The sequence below is a fragment of the Phocoena sinus genome, chromosome 21 (assembly GCF_008692025.1).
Source record: "Phocoena sinus isolate mPhoSin1 chromosome 21, mPhoSin1.pri, whole genome shotgun sequence".
NCBI lineage: Eukaryota > Metazoa > Chordata > Mammalia > Artiodactyla > Phocoenidae > Phocoena > Phocoena sinus.
Window position 1 is genome coordinate 21,892,250 of NC_045783.1, and position 26,519 is coordinate 21,918,768.

General features: G+C 42.7%; 1 protein-coding gene across 1 annotated transcript in view; it reads left to right on the forward strand.

The window, feature by feature from the left end:
* LOC116746697 overlaps positions 1-25,031 on the forward strand; it is a 46,817-nt gene extending 21,786 nt beyond the window's left edge. The window contains exons 3-5 of the mRNA XM_032618292.1: positions 7,577-7,649; positions 23,055-23,320; positions 24,894-25,031. Of these exons, the coding sequence (XP_032474183.1) occupies positions 7,577-7,649; positions 23,055-23,320; positions 24,894-24,919 (365 nt within the window). The 3' untranslated portion in view covers positions 24,920-25,031. The remainder of the gene's footprint in view (positions 1-7,576; positions 7,650-23,054; positions 23,321-24,893) is intronic.
* Positions 25,032-26,519: the final 1,488 nt, after the last annotated feature.

The window sequence follows — 26,519 nt, forward strand, 5'->3', positions numbered from 1 at the left end:
CTGCCTTCAGGACTTTCCTTAGTTAGTGAAACTATTGTTGACAAACCAAAACTGCATGCAGACTCACACCCACAGTTTATTCAAGCCAGGTAATACGCTAAGTGCATTGTGAAGGTAACAGTTTCTTTCTTGTCAGAAGTCGTGGGCTCAGATATCAGTCTGGTGGTTTCATAAACATCTTCCGTTAAGATTCATTGTTAGCCAAGTGTCTGCAGGATCTGATTTAAACGTGTGATAAAACACAGTGGGGCATGTGTAGTTTACACGTACATGTAATTTACATGTATAATTTACATGTTTAATTCTTTCCTGAATTTTTTCCTCTACTGTTCACAAACTTAGACATATCTCTTTCTTGAATTAAATAGTAAGTAAGAATTTTAATAAAGCACTCCCTGAATAAAATTTTAGAAAGTCTACTGCTAACTTTGATGGTTGGAAGATGGAACTGGTATGTCAGTGTTGATATTTGCTGGTGGTCCTCATCTCGCCTACATAATACGGTTTTATGTAGGGATGTGAGCACTGCCTTGCACAGTAATATGACACAATCCTTGATATTCAGCACAATTCTGGAGCAAAAGCATGACACTAAGACCCTTCTGACAGGCTTCCACTTTGCCCTGTTCAGCATTACAATGGGGCCATTCTTTTTCCAAGATAGTCGTTGAGACCAGCACTATCAGATTATGGCTTGATAGCTATTTATCACTTTGGTTTGATGTAAAAAGCAGGCATCCCTGATCACTCACAACTTAAAAAGGACACAATGTTATCAGAGAAGAAAGTTTTAAAGAAATATTTTAAACATTATTTCACAAACTTTCTAAACCCTTAAAGAAATCTGGCTTTCCATGCAGATATTTAAATAATACATGAAGCTGTTAAATTTGATCACTTTTTAAATTCCCTTCTATTTTATGTATTTAATGTGGAGAGGGCCAGGGGACAGAAAGAATTTCACTGCTCCTTCTAGGATTTAATCACAAATACCTTGTTTTTTACTTCTGGGGAATACTATAAAGGGAAGTTGGATATGATAAGAAAGGCTTGGTTGATTCGATTATATCTGATGCATTTGTCAATTGATTGAAATGATCAGGTTTCAGAAGTACCTAGGACAGAGGATGCAGTCTCCTGAAGGTGATAGCCCAGTGCTGGGTGACAGAGGGGATTGCACAGAGAGGACTTCTCCTTCCCCCATCTGAGTAACAGATGTTCTGTGTTCCCATCACAAGTGTCTTTTGCACATCCCTAGTCTGATATTCATATCATGAGGTTTCACGATCTGCCCATTCCATTCATCTGTTTCTTCTAGACTGTGAGCTCCTTGATACCAAGCATGTGTTCTTTATACTGTTTTCCTAAATCCTGGGCAGAGTAGATGCTCAATGAGCATTTTGGAAGGAAGGAAGGAAGATAGGAAGGAAGAGAGGAAATGAGGGAGAGAGGAAGGAAGGGAGGAAGAGGCAAAAGTTTACATATAATGTTTACAAAGATACTCAACAAAGTAGAACATGTACTTAGTTTGATGAGTCATTTGATTAATAACGAAGTATGATTTATTTAAGATTCAAATACAAGTTATAATTGAACGGGTACTCTGGGCCTGACATATGAAAAATAAGTGCGGGCTTCCCTGGTGGCGCAGTGGTTGAGAGTCCGCCTGCCGATGCAGGGGACATGGGTTCGTGCCCCGGTCCGGGAAGATCCCACATGCTGCAGAGTGGCTGGGCTCGTGAGCCATGGCCGCCGAGCCTGCGTGTCCGGAGCCTGTGCTCCGCAACGGGAGAGGCCACAGCAGTGGGAGGCCCGCGTACTGGGAAAAAAAAAAAAAAAAATAAGTGCAATACATTCTAAAGGCTTTCAAGTCTTAAGTATAAGCTAAACAGATGAGATTTTTCAACCTTAAGAATTACCTGGGATATTAGCTTTGGAAAGTGTAAAAGGCAAAAAGAGGGAAATTGCTGAAATGAAGTCAGGGGGATTATTTGCATAAATATGTACAGTCACTATAAACTTCCAAAGGAATTTAAAATCACAATATAAACTTCCAAAGGAATAAAAAGGAATTGCTAAAAGAAAGCAGCTTTACTTATTGTCTTTATGTATTGAACCAAAATATTTTAGTAAGTCTTACTGTTAAGTGGTTGATTTAATTCTTTGTAAAGTTATTTTTTTAAAACCTGGATAATGTAAATATGTTGGTTAATCATTGGAGAACTCCCAGTCTTCTTCTTTGTTCCACTCCTTAAACAACCAGAAGATTGTAAATCCTTGAAGTTTCCTTGGAGTTATCTTAGGTAAAGTCCAAAGTTTAAGGTAGTGTTCCATAAAGCATAAATCTCACCACCAAAGTCCCTAAATCTCACCACCAAAGTCCCCTAAAGCAGAGAAGGATCAAAGGACACTCAGCATTCTAGGTTAGTCCTTAGCCTGCTTTCAACCTGTTTCTTTAAAGATTCATCATACTTGGCGTTTCACCCATGACCTACCCAGCTTTTCTTTAAAATATACTTTTTTTTATCTTAGAATAGTTTTACTTATTTATTTTTATTTTTTAATATTTATTTATTTATTTGGCTGCATCAGGTCTTAGTTGCAGTGCGTGGGCTTCTCTCTAGTTGTGGTGTGCTGGCTCCAGAGCGCACGGGCTTAGTTGCCCTGTGGCATGTGGGATCTCAGTTCCCTGACCAGGGATCGAACCCACATCCCCTAACTTGGAAGGTGGATTCTTAACCGCTGGACCACCAGGGAAGTCCCCTAGAACAGTTTTACATTTATAGAAAAATCACAACAAGAGTACAGAGAGTTCCCATACACTCTGTACCCAGTTTCCCCTATTATTAGCATCTTACATTAGTAAGTTACATTTGTTACAATTAATGAACCAGTATTGACACATTCCTATTAACTAAAGCCATAGTTTACTCAGATTTCCTTAGTTTTAGCCTAATATTCTTTTTCTGTTCCAGGATCCTGTCCTGGGTACCACCTTTCCTTTTGCTGTCAAATTTTCTTGGGTTCCCCTTGGCTGTAACAGTTACTCAGACTTGCCTTGTCTTTGATGAACTTGACAGTTTGGAGGACTAGTGGTTAGGTATTTTGTAGAATGTCCCTTAGTTGGGATGTTTTTCTCATGATTAGATTACAGGTTTTTGGAAGGAAGACCGCAGATGAAGGGCACCTCTCAATACATCAAATCAAGAGAACATACTACCAGTGTGACCTCTCAGTGTTGATGTTGACCTTGGGCTCCTGGCTGAGGTAGTAGTATCTGTCAGTTTTCTCCACTGCAGAGTTAACTCTTTTCCTTCTGGTTCCAGACTGTCCTCTTTGGAAGGAAGTCACTAGGCACAACCCACACTTAAGAAGTGGACAGTTATCTTCCGCCTCTGGGAGGGCAGAGTACAGAAATTATTTGGAATGTTTCTGCACAGCCAATTTGTCTCTTCTCCGTTTATTTATTTATTCAATCATTTATTTATATACACATTATGGGTATTTATTTTTACTTTTGGTTGTAATCCAATTCTACTTTATTTATTTTCTTGCTCAAATTGTTCCAATTTTGGCCATTAGGAGCTCTTTTAGTTGGCTTCTGTGTCCCTTTGACATATGTCTATCATTATGGGGTTTTCTTTTTTATCACTTTTTAAAAAACCTCCTGGCACAAGAAGAGACTTCAGACTCATCTTTGGTGTTTCCTGCCCCAGTCCCAGAATCAACCATGTCTCCAAGGAGTCCTAGGTCCTTTTACTGGAGGATGCTATAAGGAACCAAGGTTTGAGATCTAGGTATTCTTGGTGTCGTTGCTTCTAGGTCCTCTCAGCTGACAGAGAAAGGAAATTCATGTGTGTATATTAACTTGTATTTATATGCATGTCTATAAATATTTGTATATGTAACCAAATATTTGTATATGTAGCCATACAGACACATCTATACCTCTATTCAGCTTAACATACAGTGTTTCCAATGTGGATCTATTAACATATGGATCATTCTAGCCTTCTCCCTTTGCTTATCTGTAAACTCTCATACCAACAATGAGAAATCTGACTCCACTGTTGGTCATTCATTTACTTAATTGTCAATTTCCAGCATGCAGGTATAGTAAATCTGAATTGTTCATCTGTACCCCTGTGAGAAACAACTTTATCAACTCAAGCACAAAGCTTGCTTTCAGTTTCTTTTGCCTTTGGTCTTACAGACTTCACTTACTTACAAAGTTACTAGGGTCAACACCAATTTCCCCCAAGCCCGAAACCCCTTGATGGGTTGTTTTACACATTTACAGTATAGTTAACTTGTTTCCTCACATTCTGCATTCCATCTCTGGGATCCCCAATCTCCAGATGATTTTTTTGAATTTGCATACGTTGAGGTTCATGCTTTAGTATTAAAATAATGTTTTAAATTACCTAACATCTAGCAAAACTGATAAACTATGGCCTACCTTGTGTCAGGCCCTATAACAATGTCATTCGGTGGGGCTTTATCTTGTAGTCTCCTCGGAACAGCCCTGATGTGTCCCTGCATAATCAAGGCCCAGGCACCCCAGTCTAGGAAGCACGGACTACGGAAACTGCCTTGTGATATTTATGTCCGTATCTCTAAAATTCTAGGATTCCTTAGATTTGTGTAACCACATTTCTCTTAGCGGTTCCAGAATCTGCAAAACACGATCTATTTGGAGAACTGCATTTACATAAAGTTAGAATTTTTTTTCTTGTTGCTCTTTTGCTCCTAGGAAGAAAGTAATTTAAACCGCAGGGGAGAATAATAACTACTGAAGTCAATACTAGCTTTTGTCTAGAACAAATGCCATCAGCGCAACTTAAATTAGAATCCCCTTTGTCAGTCTGGGTTTGCTGAAAGCAACAATTAAGTTGCTCTGCACTCACAAGCGATCTGCTATATTGTTTTTGGGGGGGCTTTATTTGTTGCACCAACCACATTATCCAAACAGCATGTGCAAAATTATGCCAATAAAGGAAGGAAAGGCAATGGTTGTGTGTTGCTGTTATTGTTGGGTGGGGGTGAGGGATAGGACTGGCTGGAATTAGCACACTAACAAATAAATTGTCGTCCTGAAGGACTTTCATGCTTTGTAAATCTTTCCAACTTCATTTTACCTAACTCCCAGGACGATCATCCACCACATGATGGTATAAGGTTGTCCCCAGTGGGGAATATTTATTTCTAATGCTGCCATGACAGATTGAGGACTTGGTAGGAGTGATGCTCTGCAGTTGTATGATTGAGCTGAAAAGTTTAAGAAAAATATACTTAAAATCGTAACATTTATGTAGTAAGGCACTGGACTGTATCTTTTGTTTGTTTGTTTAAGCTACTATTTTTTAAACATCTTTATTGGAGTATAATTGCTTTACAATGGTGTGTTAGTTTCTGCTTTATAACAAAGTGAATCAGTTATACATATGTTCCCATATCTCTTACCTCTTGCTGGACTGTATCTTTTGATGTGCTGCCCCACTGAGAGATTGCAAGCATCCCTGGGGGTGGAGCCTCCCCTGTGGTAGGAGGGACTGCTGGGCGGGACTTTTCTGCATGTTAGTTATAGATCAAACAGCCACCTGTTGTGCAATGGGAAACTTGGAACCCAGAGAAGGAATCTAGAAGCAGATGCTTCAGGTTGAGATGTCCTTTGGCGCTTAGCAATGTTGATTAGGTATAATAACAGAACTCCACCTCTGAAGAGATAGAAAAAGGTTTCCCCCAAACTTTCCAGAATATTATTTTTGTTCACGGAAGCTAAGCATACTTTGTCATCCAAACACTTGGTTTTGAATGACTGGGAGGAAGAACCAGCTTAGTCAGGAAGGACAAGCTTACCTGAACTTCTGTTCACTTCAGGCTGGAGGAAGGGCTGAGAAAAGGAGTGGCTGGGCTGGGTCATGCAGCCTGGACTGTTGTCACGGCCCCCACGAGTGGTGATTTCAGGTGAAATGTGCCTGACATTGGGAGGGTTCTCAGGACTCCCATGATCGCCATGCCCGAGCTCTGAGGGTCAGACTCTACCTGCTTAAGACAAGGGTGGGATTTCACCCAAAGGGAAGAAATAATGATCTCTTATCCCAGAGGAAGAAGAGGCTCGGTTTGGACCAGACTGAGAAGATTCTTCTCTTTTTTCTGGGAACTGAGTTGGGCTTGGACTCTGAACTGTGGAGGTGGGGACGGTGCCAGGGGAGGCCCATGGAACCTAGACCGGGGTGCAGAGGTTGGGTCTGAGCCTGAAATCCTGACAGTATCCAACTCTAGAAGCAGTTGTGAATTTCACCGAGCTTATGACCAAGTCTTCTGTAAAGTTTTATGAAAAACCTGATCTCAGATGTACTATGTACAGATGTATTGCAGGGGGTTAAGGAGAATCAGACCCCCTCTTGGAGGCTGGAGAAAAGGATGCTATGAGGACAGAGATGCATGGCCCAGTAGAGTTGCATTCTTATATAAGAAGCAGCAGCAGAAGGCTGCAGGCCAAGAAGCAGGAAAAAAGCAACCCCCCAAAACTTACCCCTGAGAACATATGTGATGGCACCTTGAGAAACCTCAGATTAGCTGGGAGGCATGGGTTGAGGGTGTATGTGGGTGTTGGGGAGTGGGGGCTACATCTGAGTAACTAAATCAGGAGGGGCTCATGCAGTAATGTCTTGGGAGGGCAAAGATGGGAACCTAATTTCAGTTCAAGGTCACAGTTTGGAAATGTGAAGGACACAGAAGTCCCACTTAATTTTCTTCAGCTCCTAAGCATGTTTCTATGAATTTTATCCCATGAAAGGAATGCTACTGCACATCAGAAACAAATTCAGTGGCTAATTTGAAAAAGCAGTTATTTAAAAATAGAACAATATTTCAAATATCTTAAGCTAACAGCAGCACATGGGAGTCACATTGCCCTCTTTCTCTTCTTCCCGTAACTCTGACGTATGTGCTTTCTTGTGCACACAAGTTCACTCTTCTCTCTCAAACATCCTTAGCACAAGTGGAGGACTTATGTTCTTTACAATCCTAAAACCTTCGATTATAACCCACGCTAACATAACAAAGGTAATAAAATGTGGAAGCTTGCCAAACATTTGTAGAGTACTGTGCCATTCACAAAGCACTTCAAAAATATTTGATCTCATTGGAATAACACTTTCTTGCCAGCGTAGCTGTGTAGGTTTCTTTCCATTTTATTTTATTTTACTTATTTATTTATTTATTTATTTATGTGTAAGTAACAACTCATTTTTAAAGACTGGGCAGACATGAGCTCCCACTAGCTTTCTAGATTCAGCACACAGGAAAACAATGTTCAGTTTCCTTTTTTGGTATCACATGCTCGATCTCTAAACAGATACATGAAGTGGGTCTCTAAACTGTGAGTGGAAGTAAGCTAATCATTGACATTCCAGACACTTTGCTACTTGACACACTTAAACAAAAAATGCCCAGCCGCTCTGCAAACTAAGTTTCTACTCTGGAGAAAAATTATCCCCTTAAGGGGCCCACACAGCTCTGCTGAGGTTCCTGGTAGACTGTGACCTGTCTGCTTGTTTTTTTTTTCCAGCATCCCTTGGAGTACCCCGCTCAGAGACTGGCACAAAGGGAGTGGGTATCGTTGTTGAACAGGAAAAAATAAGGTAATTGCCATCAAAGGCACACTCCTTCAGTCCCAAGCCTTTGCTAACAAGTGACAGATTGAATCCTCTTAACTACCATGTGATGTATTGATTATAATCCTATTTCACAGATGAAGAAACTGAGGCTGTGATAATGTGATATAATAAGAAATATATATTTGGTCTTTGTCCTCGGTTCCTGGCACAGAGATCCTACAATCCTTGTAATTTCCTGAGCAATAGGGGTGATAAAGAGCATATTTTGTTATCATATTTGTTGTAGTCCTCAATTCCTGACTCAAGGGCTTCTAAGCTTTTGGGATCTCTGGAGTGATAAGAATGTCATTCTTATGCTAATGAGATGACTGGTGGCTAGGGTCCTCTAAAGAGCCTCAGGATGGGGGCTGGTCACTGGAAAGACCACAATGATCGGAACTTTCATCCCCACCCCGAGTTCCCGGTGGAGGGGAGGAGCTGGAGACTGAGGTAATCACCAATGGCCGTGATTTAATCAATCATGCCTATGTAATGAAACCTCCATAACAAGCCCTAAACTGCTTGGGGGCGGGGGTTAGGGGTGATTTAAAGAGTTCCTGGTTGGTAAACTGACTGAGGTGCCGGGAGGGTGGTATGCCCACATACCTTGTCCTGTGCATCTCATCCACTGACTGTTCTAAGTTGTATCCTTTACAAGAAGCTGGTAATAATAAGTAAAGCTTCTTCCTGAGTTCTGTGAGCTGATCTAGCAAATTACCAAACCCGAGGAGAGGATGGTGGGAATCCCCGATTTACAGCCAGTGGGTCAGAAGTATGGGAGGTCCAGAACTTACACTTGGTGTCTGAAGTTTTGTGGGACTGAACCCTCAGCTTGTGGGATCTGATGCTAACTCTGAGAAGCTAGTATCATAACTGAGTTAAATTGTAGGGCACAGTTGGTATCCAGAGACTTGGAGAATTGCTTGGTGTGGAAAACCCATACTTGGATATCACAACTGTTATGAGTAAAAATGGTTTATAGAGACTCAGAGAGATTAACTTGTCTAACTCCACACAGCCTAAGAGTGTAAAAGCTGGTATTTGAACCGAATTCCTCAGATTTTAATTCCGTAATACCATGTTGTCTACTGTTTTATCTGTTTAACTTCTGGAACATTCTTATTAATCCTGGTGCTCATAAAAAATGTATTTCATGAGAAACCCACAGTGGCACTTCAAAATGAACATTTTTGTAATCTTTACGAGAGAAAAACAAAGCATAAATACACCACTGAACGTCACAGTGAGTGGCTGAAGTGCTACGTCTGGAAATTAAGTCTCTGGTCCCAGGTTCACTATGGACTAAAAATATTAATTCTGATAAAATAGGTGGTCTCTCACTTTTGCTTATTTTGTTTTACTCTTTCAAAACATAAGCAACTCATTATCTGTGTTTTTGCTTATGAGATAATATTAAACTTCAGGAAACCACATTGTTCGCTTCAGTGGAACCAGCTGGGGAAAAGGCATGATAAAAATTAGAAGGATCACGCCCACTAACAATAATTCCACCACCAGCAGCAAAACCAACAGCATAATCATCACCACTACCCTACCACCAGTAAGACGACCACCACCACCATCACCATCAGCATTAGGTTTTCTTGGGACAAGACAGAAGGGGTCGATTTCTCTTCCTTATGTGGATATCACATTTATGACTTCCCTTTCACTAAAAAGTTATGTCCCATCACTATCCAAGCCTATTCAGACTTCAAACATTGAAACATGGTTTTGACAGGATACAGAGTTTTAGTAAGTAAAAACAAAGAGCTAAGCCACATTAATGGCAGGGGTGGTTTACAAACTCTTTTTCATCAGTCAGATTCTTTTCATCATGTATATAGAAGTGGTCAACTTTCAAAAATGTCTTTTAAGTAAGTTTGAATATACGTGTTTTTCTGACTTACCCCCACACCTCCGAAAACACGCGCGCGCGCACACACACACACTCACACACTCAGACACACTCAGACACACACACACTCACACACACTCACGTGATTCTATAATAACATTTAGCTCTTCCTTATGAATTTATGTTATACAAATACAAATGTCTCTCTCACTACTTGTCTTTCGAGGCCCTAGATTAACACCCTGTATGACTAATAAACTGGGGATCAGACTTTGCTCTCTGCACAGGGTAGTTTCTAATCTATAGTGACCTGTGTGATGAGCATAATCCCTATGTTTAAAAACTGTAACAAGTAGATAATGACTAAGATTAATTTTCTTAACCAGTTAGATTTTGAGCACACAAACAGATATTTTCCTTTTCCAGGTATCAATATAAAATCTATTAAGAATCCATCTGAAACTGTTCTCAAAGTCTATGACATCTCTTATTTTATGATGGTGAACTCTCCCTATTCAAAATGGATTTGTTTTGAAAAAGGCCTCATTCAGAGGCAGGCTGTTGAGTAAAGGGAATAATCAAACTGAGTATGAAACTGTTTGTTTTTTGGTTAAAAACAAGCTTTTACTAAAATGTAATACAGTGATTCTGAGTGGGTAAGTAAAAATTCTGGGGATGGTGTATGTGTTGGTTATTTTGAAAATGCATTCTGAGATGGCAGATTGAAAAAGAAAATCCTTGATTTCATTAAATAAACAGTAAAAAACATTTCAACTTAAGTTTAAACTTTCTGGGATGGCATGATAAGTGTGGTGGGGTTTAGGACAGAGGATAGCTGACGGGCTTAAAAATTTTTTTTCACATGTCAAAAAGATGTATGAAAGGTTAAAAAACGTTGTAAGAAGACTTTTTTCTTGTGTGGCTTCTAACTTGATTTTAAAAGAAATTCACAAAATAGGACTCCAGAAATATTTTAAGAAATGGCCTCTGCAATGAAATAGAGGTATAGTCTTCTTAGGGCGACTGTTTTGAAGGTTAATGCTCATTTTAATATTAAAGTTCTAGTATACTCACTTAAAAAATTAGATTAGGGGCTTCCCTGGTGGCGCAGTGGTTGAGAGTCCGCCTGCCGATGCAGGGGACACAGGTTCGTGCCCCGGTCCGGGAGGATCCCACGTGCCGCGGACCGGCTAGGCCCGTGAGCCATGGCCGCTGAGCCTGCGCATCCGGAGCCTGTGCTCCGCAGCGGGAGAGGCCACGAGAGTGAGAGGCCTGCGTACCGCAAATAAAAAAAAAAAAGGAAGACACATATGCTGGCTCCTACTCTGTAGTTTCTCTGCTGTCTAATCTGAGAGGCAGGATGGGCACCCAGGTGCCCAGACACATATGGGCACCCAGGTGTGATGTGTTACCACACCCCAAACAGAAAGAGCAATATATTTCCTGCTCAGCACAACTCCCCTATTCTGGACGTACGGGTTTCACCAATGTCCAATTTCTTAGACAAGAAAATAGCTGGTCCAATGAAGGTTCACGAGTGATCAGTGTTTCTAAAATCTAAGACCCTTTGTTTCAGCCCCGTGTGGCAGTCTTGCATCCCCCCGGCAGCTGTGCATTCATGGGAATCCACTGAAGTCATTTGTCGGGAAGCAATTCCCTGATTGGGCTTGGAACATGGTGCAGCTATTTTTAGGGTTTCAGCTGGTGTCCTTACCAGTTCCACATGATCTAGAAGTTGCTCCACTTCCTTCTATTGAGATAATTTGGGAAATGAGTGTTAGATGGAATTTCATTCTCTGCATCTATCATTACTGATGTTTTAAAATAAACAAGTTCTTAGAATTCTTTCCACCAACCGGAAAAAATCTAGTTGCTGCTTCAGGTTTGAGTGCCTTAGGAAATTATGGGAAAAATCAGCTAAAGCGAGTTGAGAATCTTGGGCCTCTGTCACCATACGAGTAAGTCAAAGAAGGAGCCTCGCTTGGGACCGGCTTGCCAGGTAATTTTCACACTGGACTCTGCTGAGCATCACTGTAAAGGATGACAGATTGTGAGATGGTAGGGCAGGGTCACACACATCCTCTACATCCCCTGGGGTGCTTGTTAAGACTCTCAGACTCCACCCAGATCTTCTGATCAGACTCCTCAGGGGTTAAACCCAATAACTTGCATTTCTTATGGACTCCCAGGTGACTCTTAAACACACGCAAAAGCTTCAGAACCACTGCCGACCGTCCATAGATTTAGGAGCTGGAAATTGGGGTCTGGGCTGCCCCCATCCCCATTCCACATTCATCTACTTTACACACGGGAAGAAACACTTCTGTGGCCAAAAAATTTAAAAAGTTAGAAATAACTATTCCCGTGTAAACCTCTGAAAAAGACCTTCTCATGCTTATTTTCACTGATGATTTCTTTCTAGTTAGAATACAAATGAATGCATAAGAAAGTGATTTTGTCCAGAAAACTTCAGGATATAGAAAGCCACTTACTTCATCTACCACAAGGACCCAGTTCCGCATCTCCAGCTGCAACTGACCTGTAGGATTCGGGAGACTCCCAGGAGTGTTGGGCCAGGGTGTCTGGGATTAATGCCCGGCCACCATTGCACATCCAGGACCCTACTTCCCCGTCCACTTCTCAAATTTGGCCTTCAGCCCAAGAGCTCCTCATTGCAAGGTTTAAGAATGTGACATATACAAGCATGATCACAGAATGCATTCCATATGCTGGCTTTTGGGTCACACAGAATGAAGACATTAAGAACATGTTAATATGGTTGCTTGTAAGACAATTCTGTGGTTTTTGCTGTCCTAAATACCTGAAGTAAGTCTTTCTTACTGTGTCAAATTTAACAAGAAATCTAGAAGATGAAAGGAAGTAGTGGAACTAAAACTTCCAAATTTTAACTCATATAATATACCATTGAGTTTCACGTTATGAAAACTTATTACTATGACTCAGATAAGTTTCGTAGGGTAAAAACTTCAAATCCATAAAAATACAGTACATAGTAACTCACAAATGTTAATTAATTTATTAAGCATCTGTTATATACAAAGCTCCATTCTATATATTTTGTGAGAACTACAAAGGGGATAATATATTGATTCAGGCTTTCAAGGAATGTACGATTGAACAGAGTGTAAAGGAGAGGAGTAATGCTCGTATAAGACTCTGTAACAAATGCAAGGGTTAGAGCTCTGTCGTTATATATGAGAGAAGGGAAGGTCTGAGTGCTTCTTTGAAGCTGTTTTACTTTCACAAAGGTATACTTTTTAAAGATGGTACCTTTTGCCATGGATTCTTTGCTGTATCTGTGTGTGTGTGTGTGTGTGTGTGCGTGTCTGCCTTCCTCTGAGTATTTATTTCTGTATGTTTTGGCTCTGGCTTTTATTTTACAGGTTATTAAAAGAGTACATATGCACTAGAATATTAAAAAGTTAACCTAGAGGCAATTACTATTGTCAGTTTCCTATATATCTTTTAGAGATATCCTATGAAATTATAAGCATAATGTATGTACATATTCTTTTCTAATCCCTCCTTTTTAAAAAGCAATAAATATTAGCACATGATATGCACCATTTTTGCTTTTACCTTGGAGATTATTTCCAAGAAATACATATACAGTTATTGCACTTTAAAAATGGCTGCAGGCTTCCCTGGTGGCGCAGTGGTTGAGAGTCCACCTGCCGATACAGGGGACACGGGTTCTTGCCCCGGTCTGGGAGAATCCCACATGCCGCGGAGCGGCTGGGCCCGTGGGCCATGGCCGCTGAGCCTGCGCGTCCGGAGCCTCTGGTCCGCAATGGGAGAGGCCACAGCAGTGAGAGGCCCACGGACAGCAATAAATAAATAAATAAATAAATAAATAAATAAATAAATAAATATATAAAAATTAAAATGGCTGCAGAGTATTGTATTATCTGAATTGTATTCATAGTATTCTATTATCCATAATTATTTTAACTAATTCTCTATAATAGTCATTTATAAAGTTTCCGTTTGTTGCTGTTTCAAAAATTTCTAGAAGTAGGATTGTGGAATATATGCACTGCATGCATATACGGTTACCTTGGAAATTTTTAATATGAATATAAAGTCTAAAGTTAATGAATACCTTTACCACCCACCCAAACAATCCAATGTATAAACACTTGAACTCCAGTCACCTCCTCCTTACTTCTATACCATTGCTGCATTTTAGTTTTATCTTTTTTGTTTAACTCTGAAAGTATATTATTATTGTTGTTTTCCACATTAAAAGTTTGTTTATGTATACCCACAATTTTACATATTTCTTTACTCACCATTCTTTCTTTCATCCCAGACCTTTCGTCTAGGATTAGTTTCTTTCTATGTGAAATGCTTATTTGGAAGTTCTTAAAGCCAGGGTCTGTTAGTTGGAACCTCTATTAGTTTTTATTTACCATAAAATATCTTTATTTCATCGTCATATTTGAATGATAGATTTGTGGGTATAAAATTTTAGTTTTTGAGTTATCTTTTTCTCAGCATATTGAAAATATTATTCCACTATCTTCTGATTTTCATTATTGCTGCTAAGAAGTCAGCTGCTAGTATAATTGTTACCCCTTTGCAGATGATTCTTCTTTTCTGGCTGCTTTTAAGATCCTCTTATTGTTTTTTCTACAGTTTGATTATGATGTGTATAGTTGTGGATCTTAAAAAACTTAATCTTCTTTGAAAGATTCATCTTTCAAATATGAGAATTTGAATCTTTTGACAGTAACAGAAAATTCGTAGCCATTTTCATTTTGAATATTGCCTCTTCTCCATTCTCTTTATTACATCCCTCTGAAAATCTGATTGTGATTTTGGGATTCTGAAACTCACTCTATGCTACAAGATTCTTAATATCTTTCTAATTTTCAGCACTTCATTTTCTCTCTCTGCTGCATTAGTGTAATTTCTGTTGAACCATTTTCCATTTCAGTGAATCAGTCTTAAACTGTGCCTGTTGTGTAGCCTGAAAATTGAGCTTTGACTTTCAATCACTATATTTTTGTTTTTAGACATTCCTTTGGATTCTTTTTGAATTTTCTTGATTGATTTTATAATCTCTCATTCATGACTCAGGTTTATGTGTTTGTTGTAGTGCTGACTATGGACTCATGTTCCTTGGAACTTGATCTGTAGCAGTCTTTGAAGCCTTAGTTGAAAGTAATTTCCTTCAAATATGCATTTACTTCTACCTTGTACAGCAGGGCACTACCCACTAGGGGCTATTTTAAAATCAGTTCTAGATTTGAAGTAGTGTGAATTTGGGCTGAATATTCCCATGAAAACTAGATTATGGTTATGAATTCTCAGGAGAGAGATTTTTCCCTTCAACCCACCTCCAAGGTTGAGAGACACAAGCACTTTTTAATGGTCCCTTCTGTGGGTTCTTAGGTTTGTCTGCTGTTCTTAGGTTTGTCTGCTGTTCCTAGATTACTCATTGGTTTTCCTTTCAGACTCCCCCCTTTTGTTGCACATGAGGATTTGTCTTATGCCTCACAGTTTGCACAGTTGTCAAAAACAGAAGCTCAAAATAATCATGATTTAAAAGATTTCCCCAGAGCAAAAGCCGGATTCAGTGCTTAGTTACCTATATATATTTCTCCTTTTAATTAACTTTCACCCTCCATTGATTTTCTTTTCTCCCTTATTCATGAGTGCATTTATAAAGAGGTTTATTTTTTTAAATAAAAGCAGCATCTATCTTTGTTGTTTTCAGTGGAAGAGCAGATCAGGCTATCTCTCTAAAATTATGTCAAGAAACAGCAGCCCATAAAATTCTCAAGAGCTGAGCTTCAGTTCCTTCCCACAGACACTTCAATTCTTGTCTCTCTGAGGCATACACTAAGATCACGGTAATGGGGGCAGTTACAGTGCAGTGCAGTGGGGATGCTGGTGCCTTTGATGGAAAAGTGAGGGCTTTCACCTCTGCTGTAGCAGCAGGACTGCACTGGCACTGCATTCTTCTGCTCACCCAGGTCAGGGGGATGTTGTGTGAGTTCCTCTTACCTCCAAACATTTCTGGCACTGCCCAAGTTTCTCACCTGATACTAATTGTATGACCAACTTTGAAGAAAGTATTAACCTTAAGTTGAATAACTATATCTATCTGTGTTTATGGCGCTGGGGTTACAGGAATAATCTGGTGAGTTTTCCGAGAGTGGATTTGTCTGCTCTTGTTGCCATAACAAAATACCACAGACCGGGTGGCTTGAACAACAGAAATTTATTTTCTTGTGGTTCTGGAGGCTGGAAGTCCCAGATCAAGGTCTGGCAGGGTTGGTTCCTGGTGAGAACTCTCTTCCCGGCTTGCAGATGGATGTCATCTTGCTGTGTGCTCACATGGTCTTTCTGAGGTGCAGGCTTGGGGGAAGAGAGAGATAGAGAGAGGGAGATTGAGGGCGAGAGAGAGAGGGCTCTCTTCTGTCTCTTCTTATAAGGGCACCAAACCTATCTAATCCAATTGGATTAGGGATCCACAGTTACGACCTCATTTAACCTTAATTACTTCCTTAGAGGCTCAACTCCAAATACAGCCACTCTGGGGGGTTAGGGCTTCACCATATGAAATTGGGGGGGCGGACACAAACATTCAGTTTGTGAATGAACGCACCTATACGAATGTCAGGTGTTAGGGGACTATTACAGGTTACAATCCGAGGCAGTGACTGCCAGTTTTAGCCCTTAGAGGGCTTTGCTCTGATGTTTACCTGCTTGGTGATACACTAGGCCTGTGTTTCAAAGCAGGGTGTTTAAATCTCAAAGGGGTGGACAGTGCATTAGGAGAAAGGATAAAATATTAGAGCCCTATTTATAATTATTTCATCTTATTGTTTTACAATTTGTTTTTGTGTTTTTTATATATATGGAAAGTATTTTACTACACTTATACATGTATGTAGTTTATATAATCATAAATGTACTCATAACAAGGAACATGTCTAGAATAATTACTGAGGGGTAGGGAATCACAAAGTCCCAGGGATCACTTGCAAGGAAGGAAGATGGCCCTTTTCAAGGTATAGGAATCCATGAACACAGTTAAGATATAAAACTCGATAATAAGAATAGATCACAAGAAAAAACCATCAGAGAAGTAGAGACTGTTGATAGAAGGAATGAGAAGCATAAACCATGCCACCCCAACCCAGGAGGAAAGGAAAAGAAAAATGAGAATGAAGAAAGTATTGTTATTATTTCCCAGTAGCTTTTAGCTGTCTCTGCTGTGTTTGCCCTACTGATTCTTTTGTTGTTGTTGTTAAAGATTTTTCTCTTTTTTAAAAAACTAATTAAGTTTTGGCTGTGTTGGGTCTTCTTTGCTGCGCGCGGGCTTTCTCTAGTTGCCGTGAGTGGGGGGCTGCTCTTCGTTTGTGGTGTGTGGGCTTCTCATTGCAGTGGCTTCTCTTGTTGTGGAGCTCAGGCTCTAGGCCCATGGGCTTCAGTAGTTGTGGCACATGGGCTCAGTAGTTGTGGCTCACGGGCTCTAGAGCACAGGCTCAGTAGTTGTGGCGCACGGGCTTAGTTGCTCTGTGGCATGTGGGATCTTTCCGGACCAGGGCTCTAACCCGTGTCCCCTGCATTGGCAGGCGGATTCTTAACCACTGCGCCACCAGGGAAGTCCTGCCCTACTGATTCTTAATAATCCCATTGGTGGCGTGACTCCAGCTAACCACAAGTGATAATCATATAAGTGCTCTCACAGAGTACCATGATTTCTTACAGAGGGCTCTGAGTTGCTCACAGAGTTTATCCTGAACCATCTCTGTGTTTCCTTCGTAGAAAGAATAACGTTTGGCCTTGACCCAAACATCCTCTCTGCTGATTAATTCGAGAATTGAAAAGCAGAGTTAATTGCACTTCACCAGTACTCTTGAGGTGCAGGAAAACACATTAAATTGTTTTCTTTGAGAAGGTATTTTAAAACTTGATGTGTTGGATTCCCTTCTGAAAAGGGAAAAACCAGTCAGGGGATTGGCTACCCTTCAGTAATGGGTGAGAAGGAGTCCTCTGTGGGGTTATAAAGAGGCCCACAGCTTTGGTCCTTTCCTCTCTGGCCCCCACAAGGATGTAGAGTTTTATGTGCAGCCCCCAAATTGCCTGAAAATCAGAGTGGCCGCTTCTACTCAGATCCCAGTCAGTGCTTGTCTCTCGGAGGCAAAAACACAGGCATCCATGCACAAAGAACAAATGCCCTTGTTGGCAACAGGCATTTGCAGAGAATCTGGGCTGGATAAAGGGGAGGGGAAGATTTTCCGTGTCTCATGATACAGAGAGTCAGTGTGCATGCCCGGGGCCAGCGTGGAGGCAGGATGGGTCTAACTCAATGAGTTTATTCTCTGCTAGGTGTTGAAGGTACAGAAACACATAATGCAGTTTCCCTTCCAGGAAGAGTTCACACATAGTACAGGGCTCAGTAATTTGCCTAAAATTTTATGCCAAATTATGTGTTCATTTGGATACAAGCATTTGTTTTTTCTGGGGATGTACTTCATAGATTGCAAAAAGGTCTGTGACCCCCCAAAATGTTAAGAATGATTGTTCTACACAAATGCTTTTTCTTGGGCATCTTTTCATTCAAAAGGGATGTTAGTTCTTAGAATTAGATAGAAGCATCCAGGGCACACAGAGGGAGATATATAGAGCTGGCAGCACCTTTTCAGAGGTCTGGTCCTCTAACTCTTACCCTGCTGCTGAAGGGCCTGATAAAACGCTTCCAGGCAGATTGAGCTGGTGGCGTTGGTGGTGGCAGTGGTGGTGGGAGATTCTGTTTTTTAAGGACTTCTAGGCTTTTTTCTTTTTTTGACATTCACATGGATGACAGATAGATTTCTCATCAAGATCAAAATTTGTTAAATCCCAGCATAAGCACTTTGAGTAGAAGAAGTTTCCATCATAATATTTTTAAACTTTTCTTTTCCTATACATCTTCAAGGAAGACAGATCTATAACAAAAGTAATGTGTGTGGCAGGGTGTTTGTTGGTTAGTGAGAAGCTGTCATTTTAGTGGTTAAGGGCACAGACCCTGGAGCCAGGTTGCCTGGGTTCAAGTCCCAGCTCCTCCAATTTGTCACTACTTAATCTCAGTTTCCTCGTCTGCAAAATGGGAATAATAACAGTATCGGCCTCATTGGGTGGCAGTGATTTGATGAGCTAACGTATGTGAAGACCTTAGGACAGTGCCTGATTGCTTATAAATGCTACCTTAGCACATTCTTAATGATACCTCCCCCTCCAATCCCTCTAGACCCTACCTCTGCTCTCCATTCAGTAACTAGATGGTGGTAGGTGATCACTGTCATAGGGAAGCAATGTGAAAGCAAAGATCAGAGGAAAAAGTCTCCTCATGGCCTTTGAGTTTCAGAAGAATAGGCTTTGAGGAAATGGAAACAGGACAGAGGTAACAGACTATCAATCTCAGATGAGTAGTCGGAAGGGCCCTCCCTTCACCCTCACATACACACTGGCTAGAAAAGGATGCCACAGACTGGAAGGAGAGTGAATTGGATCGGGGAGTTATGAGAGCTTAGATGCTGGGAGGTCCCTAAGAAAGGAGGCCGTGAGCCCTGGTTCCACGTCAAGCGTGAGGGATGCTGGAACCTAAAACCAACCCAACAAAAAGAGAACAGAGTGAGCCCACGTCCTGTTTCTGTAATGTTCTGGGGAAGTGACAATGACTCTATACTGTGACTTGGCAGGTGTGGCCTTATAGAGTTCTCCGGGCCCCATCATGACCCCAACATGATTTCTTGGTCCCCAAGCGTGGTAGAGAGTACGGGAATGAGGCAGCCCCAGCGACCACCACGGACAGTGTGTGACATGAGATGGTGCTTCCCAGCAGGAACCAGGATGAATAGACGACACTGAGGATGAAGACCAGGTCTGCCCTCACCCCGACACCACGTTAACCCCCTGGTGCTCAGATGCCACACTCAGGAAAACAGAGGGGAGACTCACCCCGCCATCTCAGGAAGAAAATGGAACTTGAAATAAAAATTAAATCGAGTTATGAAAAATTCAAGATTGCTTTTTAGCACATTTGAATTTGCAGACAGAGACTTATACCTACTCTACCTGTTCCTTCGTGACTCAGTCGTTGTCCTCATTCGGAGAAAGTGAACGAAATTTTGGCTTGAAAGATTTAGTTCAATATCCGAGTCAGCAGGGTGCATCTCCTCTACCCGTCAAGGCTGCACAACACTGAGAAGAGACAGGGAACTGGGGAGCAGTGGACCCCTGAGATCGCAATCACAACACATCAGAATGGGGGAGGGAGATGAGCAGGCGCTGGGAGCTCTCCACTGGGAGGGACGGGGAAGGGGAGCACTGCTCCGAGGCCTGGACCTCTATCCAAGGCAGGGACTGTGGGAACATCCATACCCGTAAGATGGGAGTACTGTAATCCTAGCTTCCTGTCCTGTTCCAGCCAGGATTCTCTACACAATCATTAATGGATGTCTACTCTATTCCAGGTATTGTGTTGGATGCAGGGAACGTTCCTGGGTGAATGAGAGGGGGTCTCTGCCCCCAGAGTGTCCATTTGTAATAGGGGCGGGGCAGGCACATGGCTGTTAGCGAGCCACCCGTAGAAGTCCCGCTCAGCCGTTGGTCGGCCTCACAGTGGGCCCCTCCCCCAAGCAACTGACCGTTAGGGAGTGACCCTTAACAGTCCTGTTCGGCCGTTGGTCGGCCTCGCAGGGGGCCCCTCCCCCAAGCAACTGACTGTTAGTGAGAGACCCTTAGGGACCAACCGTTAGGGAGTGACCGTTAACAGTCCTGCTCAGCCGTTGGTCGGCCTCGCAGTGGGCCCCTCCCCCAAGCAACTGACCGTTAGGGAGTGACCCTTAACAGTCCTGTTCGGCCGTTGGTTGGCCTCGCAGGGGGCCCCTCCCCCAAGCAACTGACCGTTAGTGAGAGACCCTTAGGGACCAACCATTAGGGAGTGACTGTTAACAGTCCTGCTCAGCCGTTGGTCGGCCTCGCAGTGGGCCCCTCCCCCAAGCAACTGACCGTTAGGGAGTGACCGTTAACAGTCCTGCTCAGCCGTTGGTCGGCCTCGCAGTGGGCCCCTCCCCCAAGCAACTGACCGTTAGGGAGTGACCGTTAACAGTCCTGCTCGGCCGTTGATCGGCCTCACAGTGGGCCCCTCCCCCAAGCAACTGACTGTTAGGGAGTGACCCTTAACAGTCCTGTTCGGCCGTTGGTCGGCCTCGCAGGGGGCCCCTCCCCCCAAGCGAGCCAAGCAAGCGACCCTTAGCGAGCAAGTGTCAAGGAGCCACTGTTAGCGGTCCCACTCACCGTTAGCGAGCTACCATTAGGGAAGGACCCTTAGCGAGTAACCGTTAGTGAGCGAGCCTTAGCAGTCCTCCTCAGCCATTAGTTGGCATCGCAGTGAGCATCTCCCCCTCCCCTTTCTCTGTGTAAAAGAAACCCGAATTTGGACTGAGGGAAGATGTTTTTTTGAGACACTAGTCAGCTATTTTCTCAGTCGGCTAGCTTTCCCGTTAAAGTCATTACTCCTTGCCTCAACAACTTGTCTCCCGACTTATTGGCCTGTCGTGCAGCGAGCGTGCTTGGGCCGGGTAACACATTCTGGGCTCACAAAGACCTTTCCACGTTAAGTAGACAGTAGGTAAGGTGGGAGCACAAGCTGGGGAGGGGAGTTTGTCCAATCTGAGCGCTCCAGAGCAATTCCTAGCAAACAGGGCTCCTACGCTGGGTCTTGGGAGGACAAATGGGTGTTCATGAAGGAGACAGAGATTCAGGGGACACAGCCGCATCACAGGTGTGCAGGGAAGGAGCGGCAAAGGGCACGGAGCACAAAGCATTCGGCATCTCTGCACTGTCGGGTCAAGTCACCGAGTGGAGACGTGAAGTCGGAGATGGAAGTTTGGGCCAAGTCACAGAGGGCCTTGGAGCTTATTATCAGGAGTTTAGCCTCAGTTCTGAAGCCAATGAGTAGCTGCTGACAGGTTTCTGGGCAGATGGCGCTATAGCCAGGTTTATATTTCACAAAGACGTGTCTGGGGCAAATGGGAGAGAACTCGAGGGGTGGCCAGAATGTTAGTTAAGATTGTCTGCAGACCCTCACTCACCAACCAGCTCCAATAGGTCCCCAGATTGGACCACTGGCTCCACAGACCCATCACCAAGTCTTGCAAGTCTTGCTTGTAAAAGAAGGTCCAAAGGAGGAGGTTTCCGACTAACTGGGAACAGTGCAGGATCAGACACCTGAGATCTGAGGGCTGGTACTTAGTCTGGTTTCTGATGAGTTAGAAGAGCAGCAGACTACTCTCCTTGGCATCCAGACTCCTGCCTGTTCCCCCTCCGGCAACCTCAAGATCCAGATCGCCCACTTCCCTGACCTTGCTGCCGGGTGGGAGCTTCCAGTACCACACCCTCTAGCCATCCTTGTGTAGCTGCCCCCACCCCAGGGTGGAGGTGCTATTCTTGGAATGAGGAAGCAGGCCATCTCGCCAGTGACTGCACTAGTCCCTCAGTGCAATGGGGCCGGCAAGTGTCCCTGCACCTTCCAGAACTCCCAGTTTCAGCCTAGAGCAGGGTATGACACTTCTGTCAGCCTTAGGACAATTGCAGATTTGTACTTTATCAAAATTGCATTTTCATAATTACCAGTGTGTCCGGGGCTTCCAGGGATTGCAGTAACTCTGTCCTGCCTCTTGCTAAGTCATTTGGCTGCATTTCGGAAATACTGTCTCAGTTCCGACTGGCTTCAGTCTGCCTCTTCCAATTCATTATTCATGCCTGTGGCTCAGATTTTCACATCCTCACAGCCATCGGTGGCCCAGCGATCTTGGTTGGGAAAGGGAAGAAGTGGGAAAGGAGGGTGAGAGCATACAAAGTAGGGTGAAGGGGAAATGACAAAAAATAAATAAAATCATGCAGAGGGTTGGCGGGGGCGGCACAAGGCAGGGTGGGGAGCAGATCTGTGGATGACTGGGCAAGGGGATGGCTGGGTTAAACAGGAGTAAAAGGGAAAAAGCTCAGAGAGACAAGAGAACAGGGCAGAGGGAAGTGTGGCACTGTCCTGGAAAAGGAAACTATGTGACTTGACTGCAAGATCAAAAACATGCAGGGGGTGCGGGTTCGATCCCTGGTCAGGGAGCTCAGATCCCACATGCCCCGTGGCCAAAAAATCAAAACATAAAACAGAAGCAATATTGTAACAAATTCAATAAAGACTTCAAAATGGGTCCATGTCAAAAAAAAACAACTTTAAAAACAAAACAAAACAAAAATGCAGCTCTTGCTATTGATTAATTTTGTTTATCTTTGCAGCACACGCCGGGCTGCAAAGAGACATCATAGGTGGGTGTGAACAGGGAAATGAGCTCACTGTGCAGAGTTCCCAGTAGCTTTGATGCTGTCCCACAGGTTTCTTAGGAACCACTACGATTCCCTTTAAACAATCCTTCCCTCCCCCCCCACCCCGCCAAATCCTCACTCTTTAGATTGGGTAGTCCAGTTAATGATGTTGACTGTTTCCGCAGATCCTGTTGGAGCTTTGGCCCTTATGCATCTGGAACGTTCCATGGGATGGAGCACGGCTGGGCAGGGTGGACCGCTGAGGACAGAGAGCTGACCCAACAGACACCTGATCTGACAGGAGCAAGTCCTGCAGAACCTGCGCTGGAGAGATTTTGGCGGTCACCCAGCCGCAGTTCACCACCCTGGCTGCACCTAGACGCACCTGGGAGCTTAAAAAAATATTCGTTTCTGGATTCCATCCCTGGAGGTTTAATTCAAGTGGTCTGGGGTAAGGCCCTTGCATCATTATTAAAAATAAGAAAAACATGCGAGGCTGCTGTGCAGCCAAGAATGGAGACCCCCAACATAGTTCAGACTTTTCATTTTACAGATAAGAAAACAAAGGCTCCCAAAGGCAACGTCAGGTGCCCTGATTTTCACAGATAAGGAGTCGAGGCTCTCCTGGCCCCTCAGGTGAATGCTGGCTCTGCCAGGCTAGGAGCATCTCAGCACAAGTGCCTTCTCAGCATTACTCCTGAGCCTTACTCCCTAACATGTCCATCTGGGGCTCAGCACCCTCTGGAGAGGTTCATTCTAGCCTGCTGAATATTTTATAAGTGCCTGAAGACAGGTCAGACACATAAATAACTCCTTCTGTGAGGGAACACACACACACATCCGTGCCCCCCATCCCAGCACGTGCACACACACGTACAAACACACAGACACAGCCTTTCCTCATTTGTGTTTGAAAGCAGGTGGCTTTGTTTCTGAAATGTAGTCACTGCTAACAATAAAAAACGTGAAGGGAAGAAAGTGAACAAAGGGAGCAGCTCTGCTGATGTTCCATTCCAGAAGCGTTCTGTTTGATCCTAGCTGGAGCAGGGCATTTCTTAGATGGATTTGGACTTCATACACATTTGACTGAACAAGGGGTGCTGGGGATGGCAAAAGTGAACACTGAGCCTGGTGAAATGAGGCAAAAGGATGCATGCCTCTCTTTACAGGAAAAATCCTGTTTATTAACAGTTTGTGGAATTTCAAATGTAGAACACACTGTATAGCTTTCTTTTTAACATCAACTCCAAATGTTTTTTTCCTTTTTCTTTTTTTTTAAAATAAATAGAATAGCTTTGCTGCCTAATACTACTCAGGACAAATATTCTCTGGTAAATTACAAATAAGAGAAATCAATTTGATTTCATACAAGGCTGCATTTCATTTTGGAAGATCTTTTAGTCACATTTAAGTGCAAGAGAAAAAGATAACAGATGAAATAGCTTCATATGGAAATAGAACATTCTTGAACATTTGTTTTAATTCATTCCCACGTCCAGCTGAGCATGATGCAGAATAATGGTTTTCACAATGACTCAGGGCATCTCCCTCCCCCACCTCCAAGAATGTTTCCAGTTACATTCAAAACCTTAGATGATGGAGGATGAAAATAGCATCTTATTACACACCTGTCGGGTGGCAACATTCATTCCTAGGAGAAAGATCTCCCCCAAATGTTGCAGCGGGAGGCTTAATTTATACACACCACAAAATTCATATTCATGTGTGCTCCATTTAGGCTTCATTATGCTTACAAATCTTCTGATGAATGAGAAATCAATAAACTGAGGAACTGTAGATGTAGAAACAAAAAAAATAGAGTTCACCATCCATGACAGTTAGTGCCAGCCTGTAGATGCAGTTGTTATGGGGTCTAAAACAATGTCAAGTTCACTTGTGCAGTTTTCTCAGGGTATATTTTCCAACTATTTATCTTAAAAAGGGACACTGGAAACTTAAACTACAGGTACATTATAGAGATTCTTATGGCTTCAATTTCAATACCCCCTCTGGAAAATTTCCAGGTAGAACTCCTTCTGAAGTTCTATGAGAAAGAAGAGCTAAATGTCACCCATGACTGCAGACCTCCCTGGGGCCTTGAAGTCAGTGCAGGAGATGAAACAGCACCTGCAGGCTGAACAGGTAACGTTATGCAAAGGTGTGCCATCCTGTCTCATCATTATGCTTTTTATCATTACAACCACTATTATTTAGAAGTTTGAGACTTTTTTAAAAAAAAGATATTCTATGCTTGCAGAGGCTAAGAACTCTCGGCATACATTTTTGAGCTTTGATGACCCATTCTTTGTGGTTTTAGTGTATTCTTTCTTTATTTATTTATAGTTTTGACTGCATTGGGTCTTCGTTGCTGTGCATGGGCTTTCCTTAGTTGCAGTGAGCCAGGTCTGCTCTTCATTGCGGTGCGTGGGCTTCTCATTGCAGTGGCTTCTCTTGTTGCGGAGCATGGGGTCTAGGTGCGCAGGCTTCATTAGTTGTGGCACACAGGCTCTAGAGCGCAAGCTCAGTAGTTGTGGCGAACGGGCTTAGTTACTCCGCAGCATGTGGGATCTTCCCAGACCAGGGCTCGAACCCGTGTCCCCTGCATTAGCAGGCGGATTCTTAACCACTGCGCCACCAGGGAAGCCCTAGTGTATTCTTAAAACTGTTTTCTGAGGAATGTCTTGATTTTCTTCTGTACTTTTTTTTTTTTTTTTGGAGGGTAGGGCATCTATTCAGATACAATTCCTGATGGGCTTCGTTTTCATAAGGTGATGCAAAGACCCGTGAACGTGAATTAGCACTGTTGAGTTTCTGCATTTCCATTTCTCGCCCCAAAGTCTAACCCTGCATTTTTTCCCACCTGCTGTGGTTCATCAGACCCCTCCTACTTGAAACACTCAAGGTCAGGGGCTGATGGATGATCCAAACCCTGCTTGTTACTCTACTTCATGGTTCTAGACCCAGTGGTTGCTCCAGCAGGTGGGTACATGACCCAAGCTGACCCAATTTAGAGCTTGTCTATGGATCTTCTACATTTGATGTGGAGAGTATGTTTTTCTTGCCTCACGGGCTCTGAAGTGCCTAGAATTGTGCCTGATATAGATTAAGTGTCTCTTCTCATCATTGTTAACGGGATGTGCCTTCAGGGCTGCTAGTGGCCATGGCCCCTTCCACATGAAGGAGCCTGCAAGAACGAGGGCAAACAAAAACAAAAGCTGAGATGAGAGGTGGAGAGAGAAATCTAGTACCATTCACATGAATCCATCCTTTTTTATGGTTTGGTTCCATGAGCTAATACATTTCTTTTTCTTGTTTAATTTGAGTTTTGATTCTGCTATTTGTAATAAAAAGTTCTGATGATGAACATAACATGTTATTTAGCAAATGCTTGGAAGTGTGGACTAGAAAAAAGTAAAGATTGATGCAGGAGTTTCTAGTAGGATAGACTCAGAGACTAAGACAGAAAATGCAGGGAGACAGGTTTGAGGGATGATTATGAACTTCACTTTGGATGTATTGAGTTTGAGGATCTTTGGATTTTGCCATGTGGAACTGCCCATTAGGTGTTTAGAAATAAGGATAGAAAACTCAGGAGAGAGTTCAGAGGTGGAGATATAGATGTGTGGTCAACAGAGTGGAGCTATAGCTGA